This window comes from Sarcophilus harrisii, chromosome 4 (assembly GCF_902635505.1).
Source record: "Sarcophilus harrisii chromosome 4, mSarHar1.11, whole genome shotgun sequence".
Lineage (NCBI taxonomy): Eukaryota > Metazoa > Chordata > Mammalia > Dasyuromorphia > Dasyuridae > Sarcophilus > Sarcophilus harrisii.
The window spans coordinates 290,599,478-290,616,153 of NC_045429.1; the positions used below are offsets into that span (position 1 = coordinate 290,599,478).

The 16,676-nt window shown below is 39.1% G+C and overlaps 1 protein-coding gene across 5 annotated transcripts; it reads left to right on the forward strand.

The window, feature by feature from the left end:
• The first annotated feature begins 10,545 nt into the window (after positions 1-10,545).
• On the forward strand, positions 10,546-16,407 carry ODF4 (outer dense fiber of sperm tails 4). Of its 5 annotated transcripts, none has more exons than XR_004233758.1 (5): positions 10,546-10,661; positions 11,066-11,304; positions 15,314-15,432; positions 15,802-15,936; positions 16,035-16,402. XR_004233758.1 is itself a non-coding variant. In XM_031965489.1 (5 exons), exons 1-5 carry the CDS (start codon positions 10,645-10,647, stop codon positions 16,091-16,093), a joined length of 624 nt encoding a protein of 207 aa, XP_031821349.1. In that variant the 5' UTR covers positions 10,546-10,644; the 3' UTR covers positions 16,094-16,404. The 5 variants fall into 5 exon arrangements, 4 of the variants coding, with proteins under 4 accessions (XP_031821349.1, XP_031821348.1, XP_031821347.1 ...); XM_031965489.1 differs by having other exon boundaries at positions 15,314-15,487; positions 16,035-16,404; XM_031965488.1 differs by lacking the exon at positions 10,546-10,661 and having other exon boundaries at positions 10,676-11,304; positions 15,314-15,487; positions 16,057-16,407.
• The last annotated feature ends 269 nt before the right edge of the window (positions 16,408-16,676 follow it).

The following is a 16,676-nucleotide window of genomic DNA, read 5'->3' on the forward strand; positions in this document are numbered from 1 at the left end:
AATGTGAGGAAAAAGTCTGATTTTTTTCTAACTTTTTTTTTCATTCAGGGCTATACTCAGCTTTGCTAGGTAAGTTATTTCTCAGACACACACTCTTATAGCAATTTGAAATATAATGTTCTAAGACCTACAATCTTTTAGAGTAGAAGCTGGAAATTTGAAATTCTGTGAAATTCTGACTGTATTTCCACAATATTAAAAATATTTTTCTTGTTACTTGCAACATTTTTTCCTTAACCTGGGAATTTTGAAACTTGGCTATGATATTCCTATAATTTTTCCTTCCTTTCAGTGATGAATGGTAGGTTTTTTTCTATTTTTATCTTACCCTTTTGTCCTAGAACTTCAGGATGATTTTCCTTAATTTTTTTTTTTTTTTGTAAAATTGTATCCAGATTCTTTTTTTTTTTTAAATCATAATTTTCAGGTACTTTGACAATTCTTATGTTGTCTTTCCTTGATCTATTTTCTATTTTCCACATCAGTTCTAATGAGATATTTCAGATTCTCTTCTATTTTTCTAGGTTTGGTATTATATATTTGTTTGTTTGTTTTTCATATCTTGTAACATTGTTTAATGCCTCTTGTCCAATTCCATTTTCCAAGGAATTGTTTTCTTCCTTAAGATTTTGGACCTCTTTTCCCAGTTGTTTAACTTTCTTTTCATAGTTTCCTTTTAGCCCAAACTATTTAATTAGTTAATTATGAAAAGTGTTATCAGTATTCTTAAAACTTAAAACTTAAAATTTGAAAGAAAGGTTAGAGCTGAGTTGTGTATGATGGACAATTCTTTTTTAAAATAGCTTTTTATTTTTCCAAATACATGCAGAGAGTTTTCAACATTCACTCTCAGGTTTCTTCCTGAGTTTCTATCTTTTCTTACCTGGTCGCCACTATGACCCCTTGGACATCTCCAGATGATTTCAGCAGGATAGTCAGTCACCACATTGTAATGGGCTGAGGCTTGAGTTGATGCACTGAGGTCCCAAGCACATGAGGCTAAATAATAATTGGACTATACTCTATTAATATATATGCTTGGAGAAAGAATGGCCCCCACCCACTCTCTGTGCAAGTCCTGATGTGTTGTATAGGAAATGACGATTTTGGTGGGTGGAGGCACAGGGGCAGGAAGAGAGGCTGGGAGAGATTGCTGGCTGGGTTCGATTCTGGTGGCTGCTGGTCTCATGGCTTCTGGTCTAGCTAGCTCTTGACTCAGCTGCACACAATGTTATTGCCGATTTTCTTCCACTTCCGATCTTTCTTCATCTCCATTGAGAATAAAGATTGACTGAATTCTTGACTCTGGCTGATTTTAAAATACGCGGTCTTCACACCGCACCTCAGGAAAATTTTAATCTCTTTATTAGTATCACATCTCTCTTTCTTCCTCCCCTCTTCCCTTCTTTGTCCCCTGCTTATATTCCCTTTCCCTGCTGCCCCTTCGTTGCCCTAACAACAGTACCACCATTGGAGGGGACTGCTATCCTGTTTTTGGCACATACTCAATGCCTGACTATTCTGTGTTTCCTTGATAACTTTATACATTTGGTGGTTAATTTTAACAGAAACTTGTCTCACTTAACCAAAACTCAGGAAGGCACATCAGCAGAATACATGCCCAGGGCACTTCTTGGGCCCTCTCTGTATGTACCGTTTCCAGGCAACAATCAAAGGCAAGGTTGGGGTTTTACAAAGGACGGAGAGACAATCCATCATACCCTTATATGTTTATAGTAACCAGAGCATAGTTAAGGTGTAATTATTCTAGGTCCCAACAACTCCCCCTTTTTGTTTAATAATGTTAGGTTCTTCTTTCCTTAGGGGGAACATAAGGTCTGCTTTTAGCTGGGTAACACCAGCTGTCTCAGCATCTTTGTCTTTAGGCACTGGCCTAGAGGTCTCCATCTCCTTCTTCTCCTTCTGGACCTTTTCTTCTTCTCTGAGTCATCAGAGGGACCAGGTTGGCACCCAGGAGCTCATCTCCCCTTCAGCCTAATCATCTGGAATGACAAAAGCATCCCTGTCCCCATGCCAGTACCCTCCCTGGTTCCAGCCATCTACCCTTTGGGGTTTTCCATATTACCCGTGTTTCTGTTTGTGGGGTGTGTGATCTATGGTCTGAAATGGACCAGCTAAAGTAATGAAAGAATCGTATGGCTGGTGTGGTGTTATTATGTGAAAATTGAAAAAAAAATGTGTATAACATGCTATGTTGAGTTCTGTTTGGATAACTCTCTGCTTTCCTTTGGCTTTCTTTCCTAGGATTTCAGCACTCCCCCTCTTTATTTAAAAATGAGGGTTTTGATTGTTTGGTTGGCTCTCTATGACTTTTTTATCCCATAAAGCAGTTTAAGAGTTTGGGCCAAGAGGTGAAACTGTTGGTGAGATTTTTGAGCAAACTCTAAGAGATATAAGAGGGAATCAGCTATGTTGTTACCTTCAAATATGGGACCTAGACCATCTGTGTGTGATCTAACATGAAAACTATATACAGGGTGTGAACAAGCCAATAGGGCTTGTTGGGCTTCAAGTAATAAAGTGCAAATAGTAGTATGTCGTAGTTCTATATATGCAGAAGGCAATCTTTGAATGGCTTGAGCAGCATATTGGCTATCAGTAATAATATTAATGGATTGAGGGAAGTTTAGGATAGCTTGGATTATAGTGAAAAGTTCATTCTTTTGTGTGGAGTTGTAAGGGGTATTTAAGACCCCCTATTGTTTTGTTTGAGGGCATCAAATGGATGCTTTGCCATTTTTTGTGGTGTCAGTAAACACCTGAGGGCTTTCTAAAGGAGTTTTAGATATGGGGGTTGGGCATTTCCATGGCAAGTGTTGGTACAAGTTAGCAAGGGGATAGGGCTTTACCAGCTGTAGGGGAGTCTGTAATAATACTTTGGCCCAAGGAAAACTCTCTTGTGCTAAGATTTTTATCTCTTCAGGACAACATAAAAGGGGTTCCCTTCCTGTTAGCCAGATTGTTCTCTGGCAACACCCTAGAATGAACAGGGGCAGCATCTCCATTACTTGTGTGATGACTTTCCATGGCTTCTGGGGGTAAAGCCATTCTATGGGTTTGGTACCGTGATGGAGTACTGCAAACATGGGTTTATCTGTCATAATGGTTTACTCCCTCTGTTATTTGGGCAACTGGGCATTGCAATTGGGATTGAATCTGAGTCATAGACTCTTTTGCTGTGACCATCCATTGTCTGGGGGAGGTCAGCGCTGGGTCTCCTCTTAATATATCATACAAGATGCATGAAGGATGAAGGGATGGGGACTACAGTTCTATATAAGCAATAAAATTTTGTACACTCTCAGCCTCTCCTTGTTTCAGCCTGGTAAGGCATGTGTGCACCGGGCTGAAGGCCTCTAGTTGCTCCCACACTTTTAAAGCACATTAGGTGATTATTACAAAGGCCCCTGGGTAATAGGTATTTGCATGTAGGTGCTTGAATATTCCCCTGATCCAGTTATTATTCTATATGCAAGTTGGTCATCTTGTTGGGAGTTACATTTGACCCATGCTGTAGCCTCCTTTTTAAACAGGGATTCCCATATCACACTCTGTCCCGGGGACAAACATGCAGAGGAGAGGGAGCACCAATTGTTAGGTATGAAAGTAGTCTTTTTTGGAGGAGCAGGCCAATTTCAATTCTTTTAGCATTTTAAAGGGCACTGGGGCATACTGAACTTGGTCGACAAAGGGTCTGTATCTAGTGGAAATGCATTTAGGTATTTAGTTTGGATTCCCACCCTCTAGCTCTTCCCATGGCTCCTGTTCCTGCACCTGTCACAGTGTTTTTGGTAACATGGAGGCACCCTTGCCCCTTGGTAGCTGGGGGCTGGCTCTGAGTCTCAGCCCTGGCTGGGATTCCCCTCCATTACTTGGTGTCAGAGAACAGGCAGAGAGCTGTTTGGTAAACTTGAATTCGACCTCTTTCATTATCATTTTGAGCCTCGGAGAGTAGGAGTGGTGGAGGGGGAGCTGAGGGTCTTGAGAAATAGGAGTGGGGAGAGTATGAGAGGCAGGGTTGGATGCAAGGTAGTACAAGGGGCCAGGAGTGGACCTGAGAGTTGCTTGTTTGCTGGAATTGGGTCCTTTGCCTGATTGTCTTTATCCTGTTCATCCAATGAGACCCCAGTCTGACAGACTGCACATTTAAGGGGTACTTTCTCTGGACCTAGTAATGCTACTTTTACAACCCTATAGAAGACAAAATCCTGGTCTACTAGCAGCCCTGGAAATGTTTCCTCATAAGAAGTCATCTGACTCCCCACTGTCTCCCACTTTTCTGCGTCTAGTCCAACAAATTCTAGCTACGGGGAGACGATAAGGATGTTCTGTACAAACCTTCTACATTGTCTTAATGCTGGTCTCAATCTCTGGTTTTTTGCCAATTTGTATATCTGTCTTGTAGATACTTCCCCCATGTGAGGTGTGATGACAGGAGCCTTGTAATGCCCCCCATCTGAGCACTATTTCACGCCTCTGGCTTCTAAGCCACTCTGCTCCTTTAAGAAGAGGCTATCTTGCCCTTCCTTGGATTAGCAGGGGAGTGGACCTCAACCCGCTGGTGCTCCCTATACCTTTTCAACCCTAGTCCCTGTTGGAGGGCGCCACTTCTCAGGTTTTTACCTGAATTGGGCAACACCTTTCCTTACCTGGTCATCACTATGACCCTTCAGATGTCTCCAGATTACTTGGCAAAATAGTCAGTCACCATACCCAAGGAAAGTTTCAATCTCTTTATTAGTATCACATCTCTCTCTCTCCTCTTCCCCTCTTCCCTTCTCTGTCCCCTGCTTACATCCCTTTTCTCTGTTGCCCCTTGGTTGCCCTAACTACAGTACCACCATTGGAAAGGAGTACTTTCCCATTTTTGGCATATAATCAATGCATGATTGCTCCGTGTTTCCTTGACCACCTTATACATTTGGTGGTTAACTTTAACAGAAACTTGTTTCGCTTAACTGAAACTCAGGAATGCACATCAGCAGCTTACATACCCAGGGCGCCTCTTGGACCTTCTTGGTATGTACTGTTTCCAGGCAACGATCAAAGGCAAGGTTGGGGTTTTATAAAGGACAGAGAGACAAGCCATCATACCCTTATATGTTTATAGTAACCAGCGTATAGTTAAGGTATAACTATTCTGGGGGTCCAACAATTCACCTTTGCAAAACCTTGTGTTCCAAATTTTTCTCCCTCCCCTAGACAGGAATCAATCAATCCATTATAGGTTAAACATGTGCAATTCTTCTAAATACACTTTCATATTCAATTTGCTTCACAATAAAAATCAGATCAAAAGAAAAAAAAAAACAAAGAAAAAACCAAACAACAAAAAGGGTGAAAATACTATCTTTTGATCCACATTCAGTCTCCATAGTTCTCTCTCTGGTTGCAGAGGACTCTTTCCATAATAATCTATTAGAATTGCTTTGAATCACCTAATTGTTGAAAAGAGCCAAATCCATTACAGTTGATCATCATATAATCTGGTTGTTACTCTGCACAATGTTTTCTTGGTTCTGTTCTCTTCTCTTAGCATCAGTTTGTGTCAGTCATTCCAATCATAACTCCACCAACAATGTATTGTGTCTTAGTTTTCCCACATTTCTCCAGCATTTATCTTTAAGTTTTTCCTGCCATATTAGTCAATCTGAGATCTGTGAAGTGGTACCTCAGAGTTGTCTTAATTTGCATTTCTCTAATGAACAGTGATTTAGAGCATTTTTTCCTATGACTAGAAATGGCTTTAATTTCTTTGTTTGAAGATTGTCTGTCCAAATCTCTTGACTATTTGTCAATTGGGGAATGACTTGTATTCTTATAAATTTGAGCCAATTTTCTCTATATTTTAGAAATGAGGCTCTTTTCAGAAGCACTAGGTGTAAAAATTTTTTCCCCAGATTTCTGCTTCTCTTCTAGTTCTTTTTTGGCCATAAATTCCTACTTTCTCCATAGATCTAAGAGATAGACTACCCCTTGTCTTCCTACTTTGCTTATAATATCATCTTTTATTTTCCCGTCTTTGCAGCAATTTTTGTTAAATTTATCTTCTTATCCTAAAAACTGGAGTCTTTGGGTTTATCAAACTTCAGATTACTTTAGTCTATGATTATTGTATCTTGTGAACCTAACTTATTCCACTGATTCACTGATTCTATTTCTTAACCAGTACCAAATGGTTTGAGTGCTGCTTTATGATACAGTTTTAGGTTTTGTACAGCTAAGTCACTTTCCTTTGCATTGTTTCCCATTAATTTCCTTTAAATTCTTGAGACTTTTTGCTATTATTTTTTTCTAGCTCTATAACATAATTTCTTGGCAGTTTAATTGTATGGCACTAAGGAGATTAATTTGAGTAAAATTGTCATTTTTACTAAATTAGCTCAGCCTACCCATGAGCACTTGATATGGGATAATGATGGGATGATTCTAAAAAAACAAAACTGGATAAGGAAAGATAAAAAGGAACAATTACATTATAAAAATGGATATGAAAGAAAGAACTAATGCAGAAGAAGTAGGGAATGAAGAACTGTAATGCTGGAGAAACTGAGGCAAGACAGAGATTAGGGTTTTTAATATTTTAATAGTGGAGAGCTTTGATTAGTCAATTAGATGGGATTTTTGATTCAAAGCACCCAGAATCTAGCAATTAATTCCAGAGACTTATAGGGCTCCAACTATCAGAGAAACAAAGGCAAAGGGGTAGAAATATTTAGTAAGTCATAATTTCAGGAAGGACCATAAATTCCGATAAGTTGGTGATGAAGAAGATGGTTGAGCAGGAGACAGGAAGTCTGGGCCAGGAAAGATGGAAGTTGCCATTTAGGTATTTGAGATAAGCCATCTGAAGTTTTATGACTCTTTGGAATGTGAGAGTGGTCAGAGCTCTGCAGCCCTAATTCTCTCAGTCCTAATGGCCAGGAACAGGGGGGAAGGGTGTGGACATAGCATACTAACTAAGGGAAACTGAGATATTATAATTCAGGGAAACTAATGCAGGGAAACTGAGTTATTACAAATCAGGGAAACATATTTCAGAGCTTATAATGTTGGAACTTTATTCTCATCTGGGCTAAAGGGAAAACAACGTATACATCTGGAGGGTGTAGAAATCTTCTGAACAAGAAAAAAGGGTTAGAAAACTAGGGAACAGAGTTTAGGAGAAACTTTTAGAGGGATAGGTTAATTTGAATTTGGAAGGGTAAGGGGACATGATGAGGGGGGACTTTTGGAAGGGTATGTAGATTAAGATTGGGGGTGGGAGGGTGAGGAGAGAAGGTAACATAACAAGAAGAGGTAAAAATAAATGGATGGGATGTTTATAGCAGTTGTCTTTGTGGTGGCAAAGAACTGGAAATTGTAGGAATCCCCATCAATTAAGGAATGGCTGAACAAGTTGGGATATATGATTGTGATGGAATACTACTGTGCTATAAGAAATGATGAGCTTGTTGATCTTAGAAAGGCATGTCAAGAGTTGCATGAAATGATGAGGATCAAAGAGAGCAGAACCAAGAACGTTGTATATAACAACAATATTATTATTTTTTTCTTAGCCTCTTAACATTCTCTTTTTTTTTTTTATTAAATAACTTTTTATTGACAGAACCTATGCCAGGGTAATTTTTTATAATATTATCCCTTGCACTCACTTCTGTTCTGATTTTTCCCCTCCCTCCCTCCGCCCTCTCCCCAAAGATGGCAAGCAGTCCTATACATGTTAAATAGATTACAGTAGATCTTGGATACAATATATGTGTGCAGAACCAAACAGTTTTCTTGTTGCTTAGGGAGAATTGGATTTAGAAGGTATAAATAACCTGGGAAGAAGAACAAAAATGCAAGCAGTTTACATTCATTTCCTAGTGTTCTTTCTTTGGGTGTAGCTGCTTCTGTCCATCCTTGATCAATTGAAATTAAGTTAGATCTTGTCTTTGTTGAAGAAATCCACTTCCATCAGAATACATCCTCATACAGTATCGTTGTTGAGGTATATAATGATTTCCTGGTTCTGCTCATTTCGCTCAGCATCAGTTCATGTAAGTCTCGCTAATCCTCTCTGTATTTGTCCTGCTGGTCATTTCTTACAGAACAATAATATTCCATAACATTCATATACCACAATTTACTCAATCATTCTCCATACTCCATCCATTCATTTTCCAGCTTCTGGCCACTACAAACAGGGCTGCCACAAACATTTTGGCACATACAGGTCCCTTTCCCTTCTTTAGTATCTCTTTGGGGTATAAGCCCAGTAGAGACACTGCTGGATCAAAGGGTATGCACAGTTTGATAACTTTTTGGGCATAGTTCCAAATTGCTCTCCAGAATGGCTGGATGTATTCACAATTCCACCAACAATGTATCAGTGTCCCTGTTTTCCCACATCCCCTCCAACATTCTGCATTATCTTTCCCTGTCATTCTGGCCAATCTGACAGGTGTATAGTGGTATCTCAGAGTTGTCTTAATTTGCATTTCTCTGATCAATAGTGATTTGGAACACTCTTTCATATGAGTAGTAATAGTTTTAATTTCATCATCTGAAAATTGTCTGTTCATATCCTTTCACCATTTATCAATTGGAGAATGGCTTGATTTCTTATAAATTAGAGTCAATTCTCTATATATTTTGGAAATGAGTCCTTTATCAGAACCTTTGACTGTAAAAATGTTTTCCCAGTTTATTGTTTCCTTTCTAATCTTGCCTGCATTGGTTTTGTTTGTACAAAAACTTTTCAATTTGATATAGTCAAAATTTTCAATTTTGTAGTCAATAGTGATCTCTAGTTCTTCTTTGGTCATAAATTCCTTCCCCTTCCACAGGTCTGAGAGGTAAACTATCCTATGCTCTTCCAATTTATTTATGATCTCATTCTTTATGCCTAGATCATGAACCCATTTTGACCTTATCTTGGTGTACGGTGTTAAGTGTGGGTCAATGCCTAGTTTCTGCCATACTAATTTCCAATTTTCCCAGCAATTTTTGTCAAATAATGCATTCTTATCCCAAAAACTGGGGTTTTTGGGTTTGTTAAACACTAGATAATTAAGGTTATTGGCTGTTTTGTCCTTTGAACCTAACCTATTCTATTGATCAACTAGTCTATTTCTTAGCCAATACTAGATAGTTTTAGTAACCGCTGCCTTATAATTTTAGATCTGGTACAGCTAGGCCACCTTCATTTGATTTTTTTTTTCATTAATTCTTGACCTTTTACAACAATATTATTTTAAGAACAACTTTGAACAACTAAGTAATTTTGATTATTTTAAATATACAAATTAAAAATAAAGGCATATAAAGAAAGACCCTCGCTCCATCCAGAGAAAAAACTGAGAAATATGTGTAGAATAATTAAATAGGTATGTATAAATGTATATAGATACACATACCTATTGGTGTCTAATAGTGGTAATTTCTAGGGTGAGTGGAGAAAGAGAAAAAACAAGGGGCAAAAACCTCAGAATTTACATGACAATTTTGTTGCATATTTGGAGGGAATAGCAAGCTGTACATAGTAGATCTGCAGTTTCAGGTACAATCATCTTTTTTTTTTTTTTTAACTGACTGTGTTATGGAAATGCTTGTTTTGTTTACATTAATTGAAAACTGTGGTGTTTTTTTTTTTTAAGGGATACTAGAAGTACTCTACCTTTTCTAACGAAGCTTCTTTCAACACCATTTGTCACCAAATTCACAACCCAAAAACCTTGATCACTTTTCTTCAGGTTATTCACATAGACAGTTCTAGCCTTCTTCTATGAGGCTTCATTCATTACCATTGACTTTTGCTAATACCACTTCTCCCAATAATAGGGTCGGGGATGTGGAAAGGAGATAAGAGACTCTGTTCCTAATCAATCATCTCCCAATCCTAGTAGTAGAAAGGAACTATTCCTAATAAATATAAACTTTTCTGAAGGATAGTGTTATATGAAAGTTTCAGAAAAGACTTTCTAATAACTCTGACCTAGGGAATATATGGAGAAAATCTTTCTAGTATACTTTCTGCCTGAAGAATAACTTCATTATCTTTGTTATGTCTGTCTCACTGGAAAAAAAATGGGAAAGGTATTTAGGGGGAAGAAGCCAAGGACAGTTAGGAGATATTAGGAAACTAAACAAGAATGGACCAGTTCAATTCTCTTATTTTCCAGAGGAGGAAATTTAAAATCAAGAGAGCATTTGTCCAGTATACAAATAGTAAGTAATTGAACCAGGTATTGAACTTAAGACCATTAAACTCAAAATGCATGTCTATTCCCATTATATGGAATTATGAATGGCTAATAAAATGAGCCCTACATCTCTGAGGGAACTGAGGATGGAGAGAAACCTTAGAGCTGGAAATCAAGGATGATAAAAGGAGAAGGAGAGCTTTGGAGGGATGGGAGAATAAAAGAGAGAATTAAAAGGGGACAAAGCAGGTTCTTCACAGGGCTTCCCCTCCCCCTTTCTGTTACTCACTGTGGCTATCATCTGTTCTATGGCAGTTGGGCTCCCCCTCCCCCTTTGACTGGTGGAATCTTGGCCTGGATTTAGGACAGGGGAGAAAGTATAAGAAAAGGATTCCCAGGACCCTTCTAGACCCTGATCTTATACTTCCTCATTGTAATGGAGAGTTTTAATAGGTGACAAGCTAGGCTTGGGAAGAGGAAGACCAGGAAAAAGGACTAAGGAGAGACAAGAGGAGAAGCTAAGGGGTGGGATAAGGAGGTGGAGTAAGCAAGATGGTTGTGTCTCAGGAGAGGAGAGAGGGTAGTGAGCAGGGAAAATCTAAAATTTGAGGATGGGACAGTGAAAGATGGGGTCAGTGGGAAAAGCGAAAATTTTTTTAAAAAGTCACCAGACACGAAATATGAATGCCTAGAAGAAGAAGACAGGTTGTATTGGGAGAGGTGTGAAATTTGGAGGGCAGTTTTATGACAGTAAGGAATTCAGAGATCAAGAAACAAAGAGCAAGGAGAGTTGAGGTCTGGGGACCACCTCCAAATACGAGACATTCCCCTTCATCTTATTCTCTGTGTCACTTCAGGCATCTTTCTTCGAAATGGTGGCTGCTGCACCATGCCCGATGGCTAAATAGGATGGCAAATGCAGAACTGAGTTTGACTGCGTTCATAATACAGCTAATTATGACCTTTCATCAGCAATGGGTATACATCTCTAAGAAAACCTTTTATGATCCTGTCTTGAATAATGACTACATGAATAGAAACTTCACCTTCGGGGGGCTCTGGGATTACTGTACAACCCACTACTATTACAACGAAAGTGAGATTCCCACTGGTCATCATAATACCTTTCTCCCCACTCTTATTACCTGATATTTCCTGTTATTCTATCATCCTCCCCACTCTTATTACCTGATATTTCCTGTTATTCTATCATCCTTGGTTCTGTCTCCTGTTACCTCAATTTACCCTCTAAACTTTCTTAGATTCTCCCGAAATTCTCCTCATTCTCCCTTAGTCCAAGGGTATATATACATAGTAATGTTATATCAGAAAAGACTCTATGAATTACCTGTTCCAGCAGTTCCTATAGTCCAAATGCACAATTCATTTTAGAATTGGAAGCAATCTCAAGAATATTTAATCCAAATCCTGTTATTTTAGGGGGGATCTCCATTTGGCTCCATGGAGGATGAAGGCACATTACTCTTGTTGAGAGACAGACAGATGCTTCACTTTACTGAGATGAAGCAGCAACTCCTGATTGCTCCTTCTCATCCAGTCTCTGAGACCAGTGACTGTATTGAAGAGATTTGGCTGCTGAGCATTAGGGGAGAGAGACTCATGTGGAGGAACCTCTCCCCTCAGCAGGACATAAGAGATGTAGAGAGGCTCCATCCTTTCTATCTCGAGGGCATCATAGGGATAAATCCAGTATTAGTTCTCTCTTGGATTTCCAGCAAAGGAGGAGTAGTTTTTCTTTTTTTTCCCACTCTCATTACCTCCAACAACAATTGTCACTACAGATTGAGCACATGGTAACAAGGACATGTGTTTGCTTGATGAAATTGATACTGGACCTCATGTAGCTGGTGGTTTCTTCTGCCTTTGCATTTCTTTCCCTGAGTACAGGTTGCGCAACAGCAATTCTGAAAGATGGGCATTTCCAGCCATGGTGGCGACTTTGTAAGTTCAAGAGTTCCTGGGTTCCTAAGTTTATGGGACTGCCCTGTGGGAGGTGTTTCCTGCAATTATTCTGTTTCTTGGATGAGGAGATGACAATTAACAGGATCATTCTGAAATCCACAGGATCAAAGGGCCATGCTTGTCTGGCCAGTAGATCTGAACCTTGTGACTTGCTTGGGATAGTGTAGTTTTAAGAGTGAATGCGGAATGTGGAGCAGTTTTTACTTCCTGGAAGAATATAATTGCTGTTTTATGTTTTAAATATTTGTTAATTTGCATTTATGAGTGTAAAGGACTGAAACTCTTGAGCTGATGCACTGAGGTCGGACAACTGAGCACTTAAGGCTAATTACTGATTGGACAATACTCTATTAGTATATACTTGGAAAATGGCCCTTCCCACTATCCTGTGCTGGCTCAATGATTTGTGTGTACAGAGAATTGTAGGAGGGACTAGGGGGTGGAGTAAGACTAGCCAGAGTCACTTTTGGGCAGGAGATGAAGAGGAGAGGTCGTGGAGATTCTGCGTCCATCCAATTCACTTCTACCCCTAAAGACCAAGAATAAAGACCAAGGACTTTTGCTTATCCTGACTCCAGCTGATTCTAAGGTATCCAGGGTACTAACTCAGTCTTCACATATGAGTCTTTTGTGTTTTAAGTATAGTGGAGAAAATTAGTAGCAATCTTTTATTTGATGTCTACTTGTATATTGAGGACTTTTTCTAGAAAGGACTTCATCTCTTTTAGGAGAAAACTTAAATACTACCCTAAGATATAAGCTATATCTAAGCTTTATATAGAGATTTTTCCTGAATTTCTACTTCAGGATGGGGGCATAATGAGCTAGAGAGAGAAGAGAACCATTTGAGTCCAGAATTGGGGCTCTTGATCAGGATCTGAGGAATTCATACTAGTCAATACCATGTGTTTAATCCCTTTTTAAAAGCCCTACAGGTGTTTGGAGTTCATTTGAGTTTGATTTCTTTTTGAGACCAATTGCTTTCCTACTGTCAAGTGATTTTGGATCTCTGTTTAGAAAGGTTTTGCAGAACCAATTGGAAAAATGGAGATCCCTGTGTTGCAGGAAGCTCTGGAGAGATTTTGTCTGGTTCTCCATCTGGATTACCTTATACATTGACAAAGATCCACTAGAGAAATGCATGAATTTGTCACTGGACAAATTTTTACCCAGGTTAGTTTGTTTTTTCCCTTTAGGATGAGATGATTTCTTTCAGTCAACCTCAAGTTTCCAAGACTTGTGAGAGTCAGCAGAGTCACAAAATGAAGTGTTGAAAAAAATGTGGCCTTTCTATAAGTTTTATACAGTAACTTACTGAAGAAAAAGAGGTTTCTCCACAAGAGTCCTTCTCCTCATGACTCTAAGTGGCTAATCCTCTTTATTACAAGCCCTGAGGTCTATCCTGTGAAGGAAAAATAGGGACCCATTGGAAGTTGCTATCTCATCTCAGTCATGTGAAGCAATCTATCCTTCAGCAAGAGGCCAATGTATATGTTCATCTCCCTAGTGCTACATACACATATATAAATGGAGAATCAAGGTTAAGTGATTTGTCCAAAGTTATCAAGGTGAGTTCCAGGACCAATGTTCCTTCCACTATACTGTCATTCCTCCCTTATAACAAAGGGTACCATTTTTGATGGGATAAGAAGATTTTTATTTTTTAGCAAATTACAAGCAAGGTTTGCATTTTTGTTGTTTTGCTGTGAAATTCTTTTTAAAAGACCCATAATTCATTTTTTCCTTCAACTTATTCTCCTCATGCTCTACTGCTTTAGAAGATAATACATTTTCAGTGCACAGATTATTTTACAGGGATTAAAAATTTCATCCATTTGGCTCACTCTTAGTCAGTGGAACATATGATAACACATAAGCTCCTTGAGAAGAGTTATTTTATTTTTGTCTACAGGGCTTAGCAAAGTTCAGTAGGCATTTAATAAATATTTGTTGATTCATTTAGATGATACCACTTTCGATGAGACAAGAAGGTAATTGAGATTTTAAAAATGTGGTTATTATTTCTTAATTTCAGCTATTTTATATAGAGACAAAAAGGTCTTCATGCTACAGATATTATGAGACAATCACAGCTTTAGGAACTACATTACTTTACTGCTGCATTTTCCTATATCTTTTCTTATTTCCTCCTCCACAGGACTCCTTTGGTTTTCTTGTCATCTCTCCCCTTTCATTTCATTCCTTTTCTTTTTACATCTCTTATCTTATTTTCATTCTTCATTCCTGCCTCTTCTTCCCACCTTCCCCTCACAAGGCAAATTAACATAGTCAACAAACATTTATTAAACACCTACTTAAAGTGCTCAAGTATTGTGCTAGACACTTAAGAAAGAGAAAGAAGAAATCCCTGCCATTAAGGAGCTTAAAATTAATTCATTAAGAGAATAATTTTAGCCTAATGATTTTATTTACTTAGATAAGGCAATTGTGACTTGCCCAAAGTCACACAACTAGTAAATGTTAAATGTCAGAGCCCTGATTTGAATTCAGGTCCTATTGACTTTAAGATCTATGTCTTATCCACTATGCCATCTAGCTGCCCCTCAATCTAATGATTTTTAACAAAATATAATTTTGGCAGTTATAATTTGGTAATTTAAGGAACATGTTCTCAAAAGCCATCTTCAACTCTAAGATTCTAAGATTCTATATACTGGGGCAGCTTGGTGGCACCTAGTATCAGCCCTGAAGTCAGAAGGACCTGAGTTCAAATCTGACCTCAGACACTTAACATTTCCTGGCTGTATGACCCTGGGCAAGTTACTTAACCCTAATTGCCTCAGCGGGGGGAACAAAGGTTCTATATACTGCTTGACAAATATTTCATTTATTAGATAATGAAGATTTCCATCTATTCATCTGTCTCTGTTAAGTGAATTGTGTGCCTGTACTGCTCTATTAAAGTGTTTCCTAATACCCTTGACTATCCTCAGTACCTTCCTTCCAGATTGTGGGTGGTCACAATGCTCCAGCCCCAGTTTCATCTCCTTTTTCCATATTTTTTGAAAAGTATTCCCAACATCATCTCAATTCCCCCATCCCCATCCCTCATGATTCCCTTCAATCCATCCCCATCTCTATTATTTCTTTTTTCTCCCTAGGTTCTGAAAAAGACGATTCATTCTACTTCTTTCTAGAGGTGGCCAAGATAAGTTTCTTACTTTCTCTTGGTTCATCCTTACTTCTCACCTGCTGGTTCCACTGTGTCTTCAATCCAATGGTAAAACACTCCCATGTCTTCGACTGGAGTGGGGGCTTGGGCAGCTTATTAACAGGTGGGCTGGTACAGAGGAGGCCTGAGGCATTCCCCAAGAGAGTGGACATCAGTTTCCTTAAACCCCTGGGGGTGGTATTAACCTGAGTTAGAGGGGAAACTTATCACCTCATGGTCTCCTGAGAACAGTAGTCTCTCAATCCTATGTACATAAGGGGAGGGAGGATGTTCCTATGAGCTTTTGAGAAGCAGAATATGTACTAGGAGACAATAGGCAATACCACTATCCCCTGAGATCAGATGAAGCTCCTAAGAGATATTTGAATGGGATTGAGATCTTCTCCTATGGACATTTGTGTCTTCCTATCTCCCTAGCCTGTTTTATTTTCATTACTCTCGTATTATTCGCTATTCACCTCTGGCTCCAGGAGATGAACATGAAAAAGAGGTTGATCTTTGGCAGGAGTTACTATCTTGGCTGGCTGGTGTTCCTGATATACGTCCTATGTGGTGAGACAGAGGGGGTGTGGGTGATCCTCAGGGATTCAGGGAGAGGGTCTAACCGCCTTCCCTTTTATCTCAATCTACCTACCTTTTCCTCTTCCCAGCCACCCTGTGTTTTCTTAACAGAGCTTCTTGGAAAGTGAGTCCTCAACCATGGTCATAAACCAACAGCTTTCAGTTGCCTTATGAAGAGGAAAACTTGAATGTCCTTTCTACTCTGGAGTCAACTTAAGGGCAGAGGGGATCTCTTGTATCCCGGAGAATGACACCTCTCTTAAGGCTGCACTTCCTTTTGGTGCCCTGACTGGTCCTTGTCTTTGGAGAAAAGCCAATCCCTTTTGTCCCTTTCCTCCAGTCTAGGACTTAGTTTAATGAAATAAAGTGTTGGTCTACATTTAAACTGGATGGTAAGCTGAAAGGGTAGAGGTGGGGAAGAAAGGAATCATAAACCTTAGAATGAACGCTGCCTATTCCCTCTTCCCCTCCCCCCCCCCCAGCTCTTGCTTCCCCTTCCCTACTCTCCATTTCCCCATGGGGCTGGGTCAATCTTGCTAAAATTGTGTCATAAGCTCTCACCTCATGTTTAAAAGTCAGTTAGATGATGGCATTTAATTCTAGGCAAAGCAAAAAATTCTAGGTAAGAACAGTAGCTACAAAATATTCCTCACATAAACTTGAGTATTCTCCCACAAATGAGTGTATTGATGAGAGGGAAAAAAAGACAAAGTTGTTTTTTTTTTTTTTTA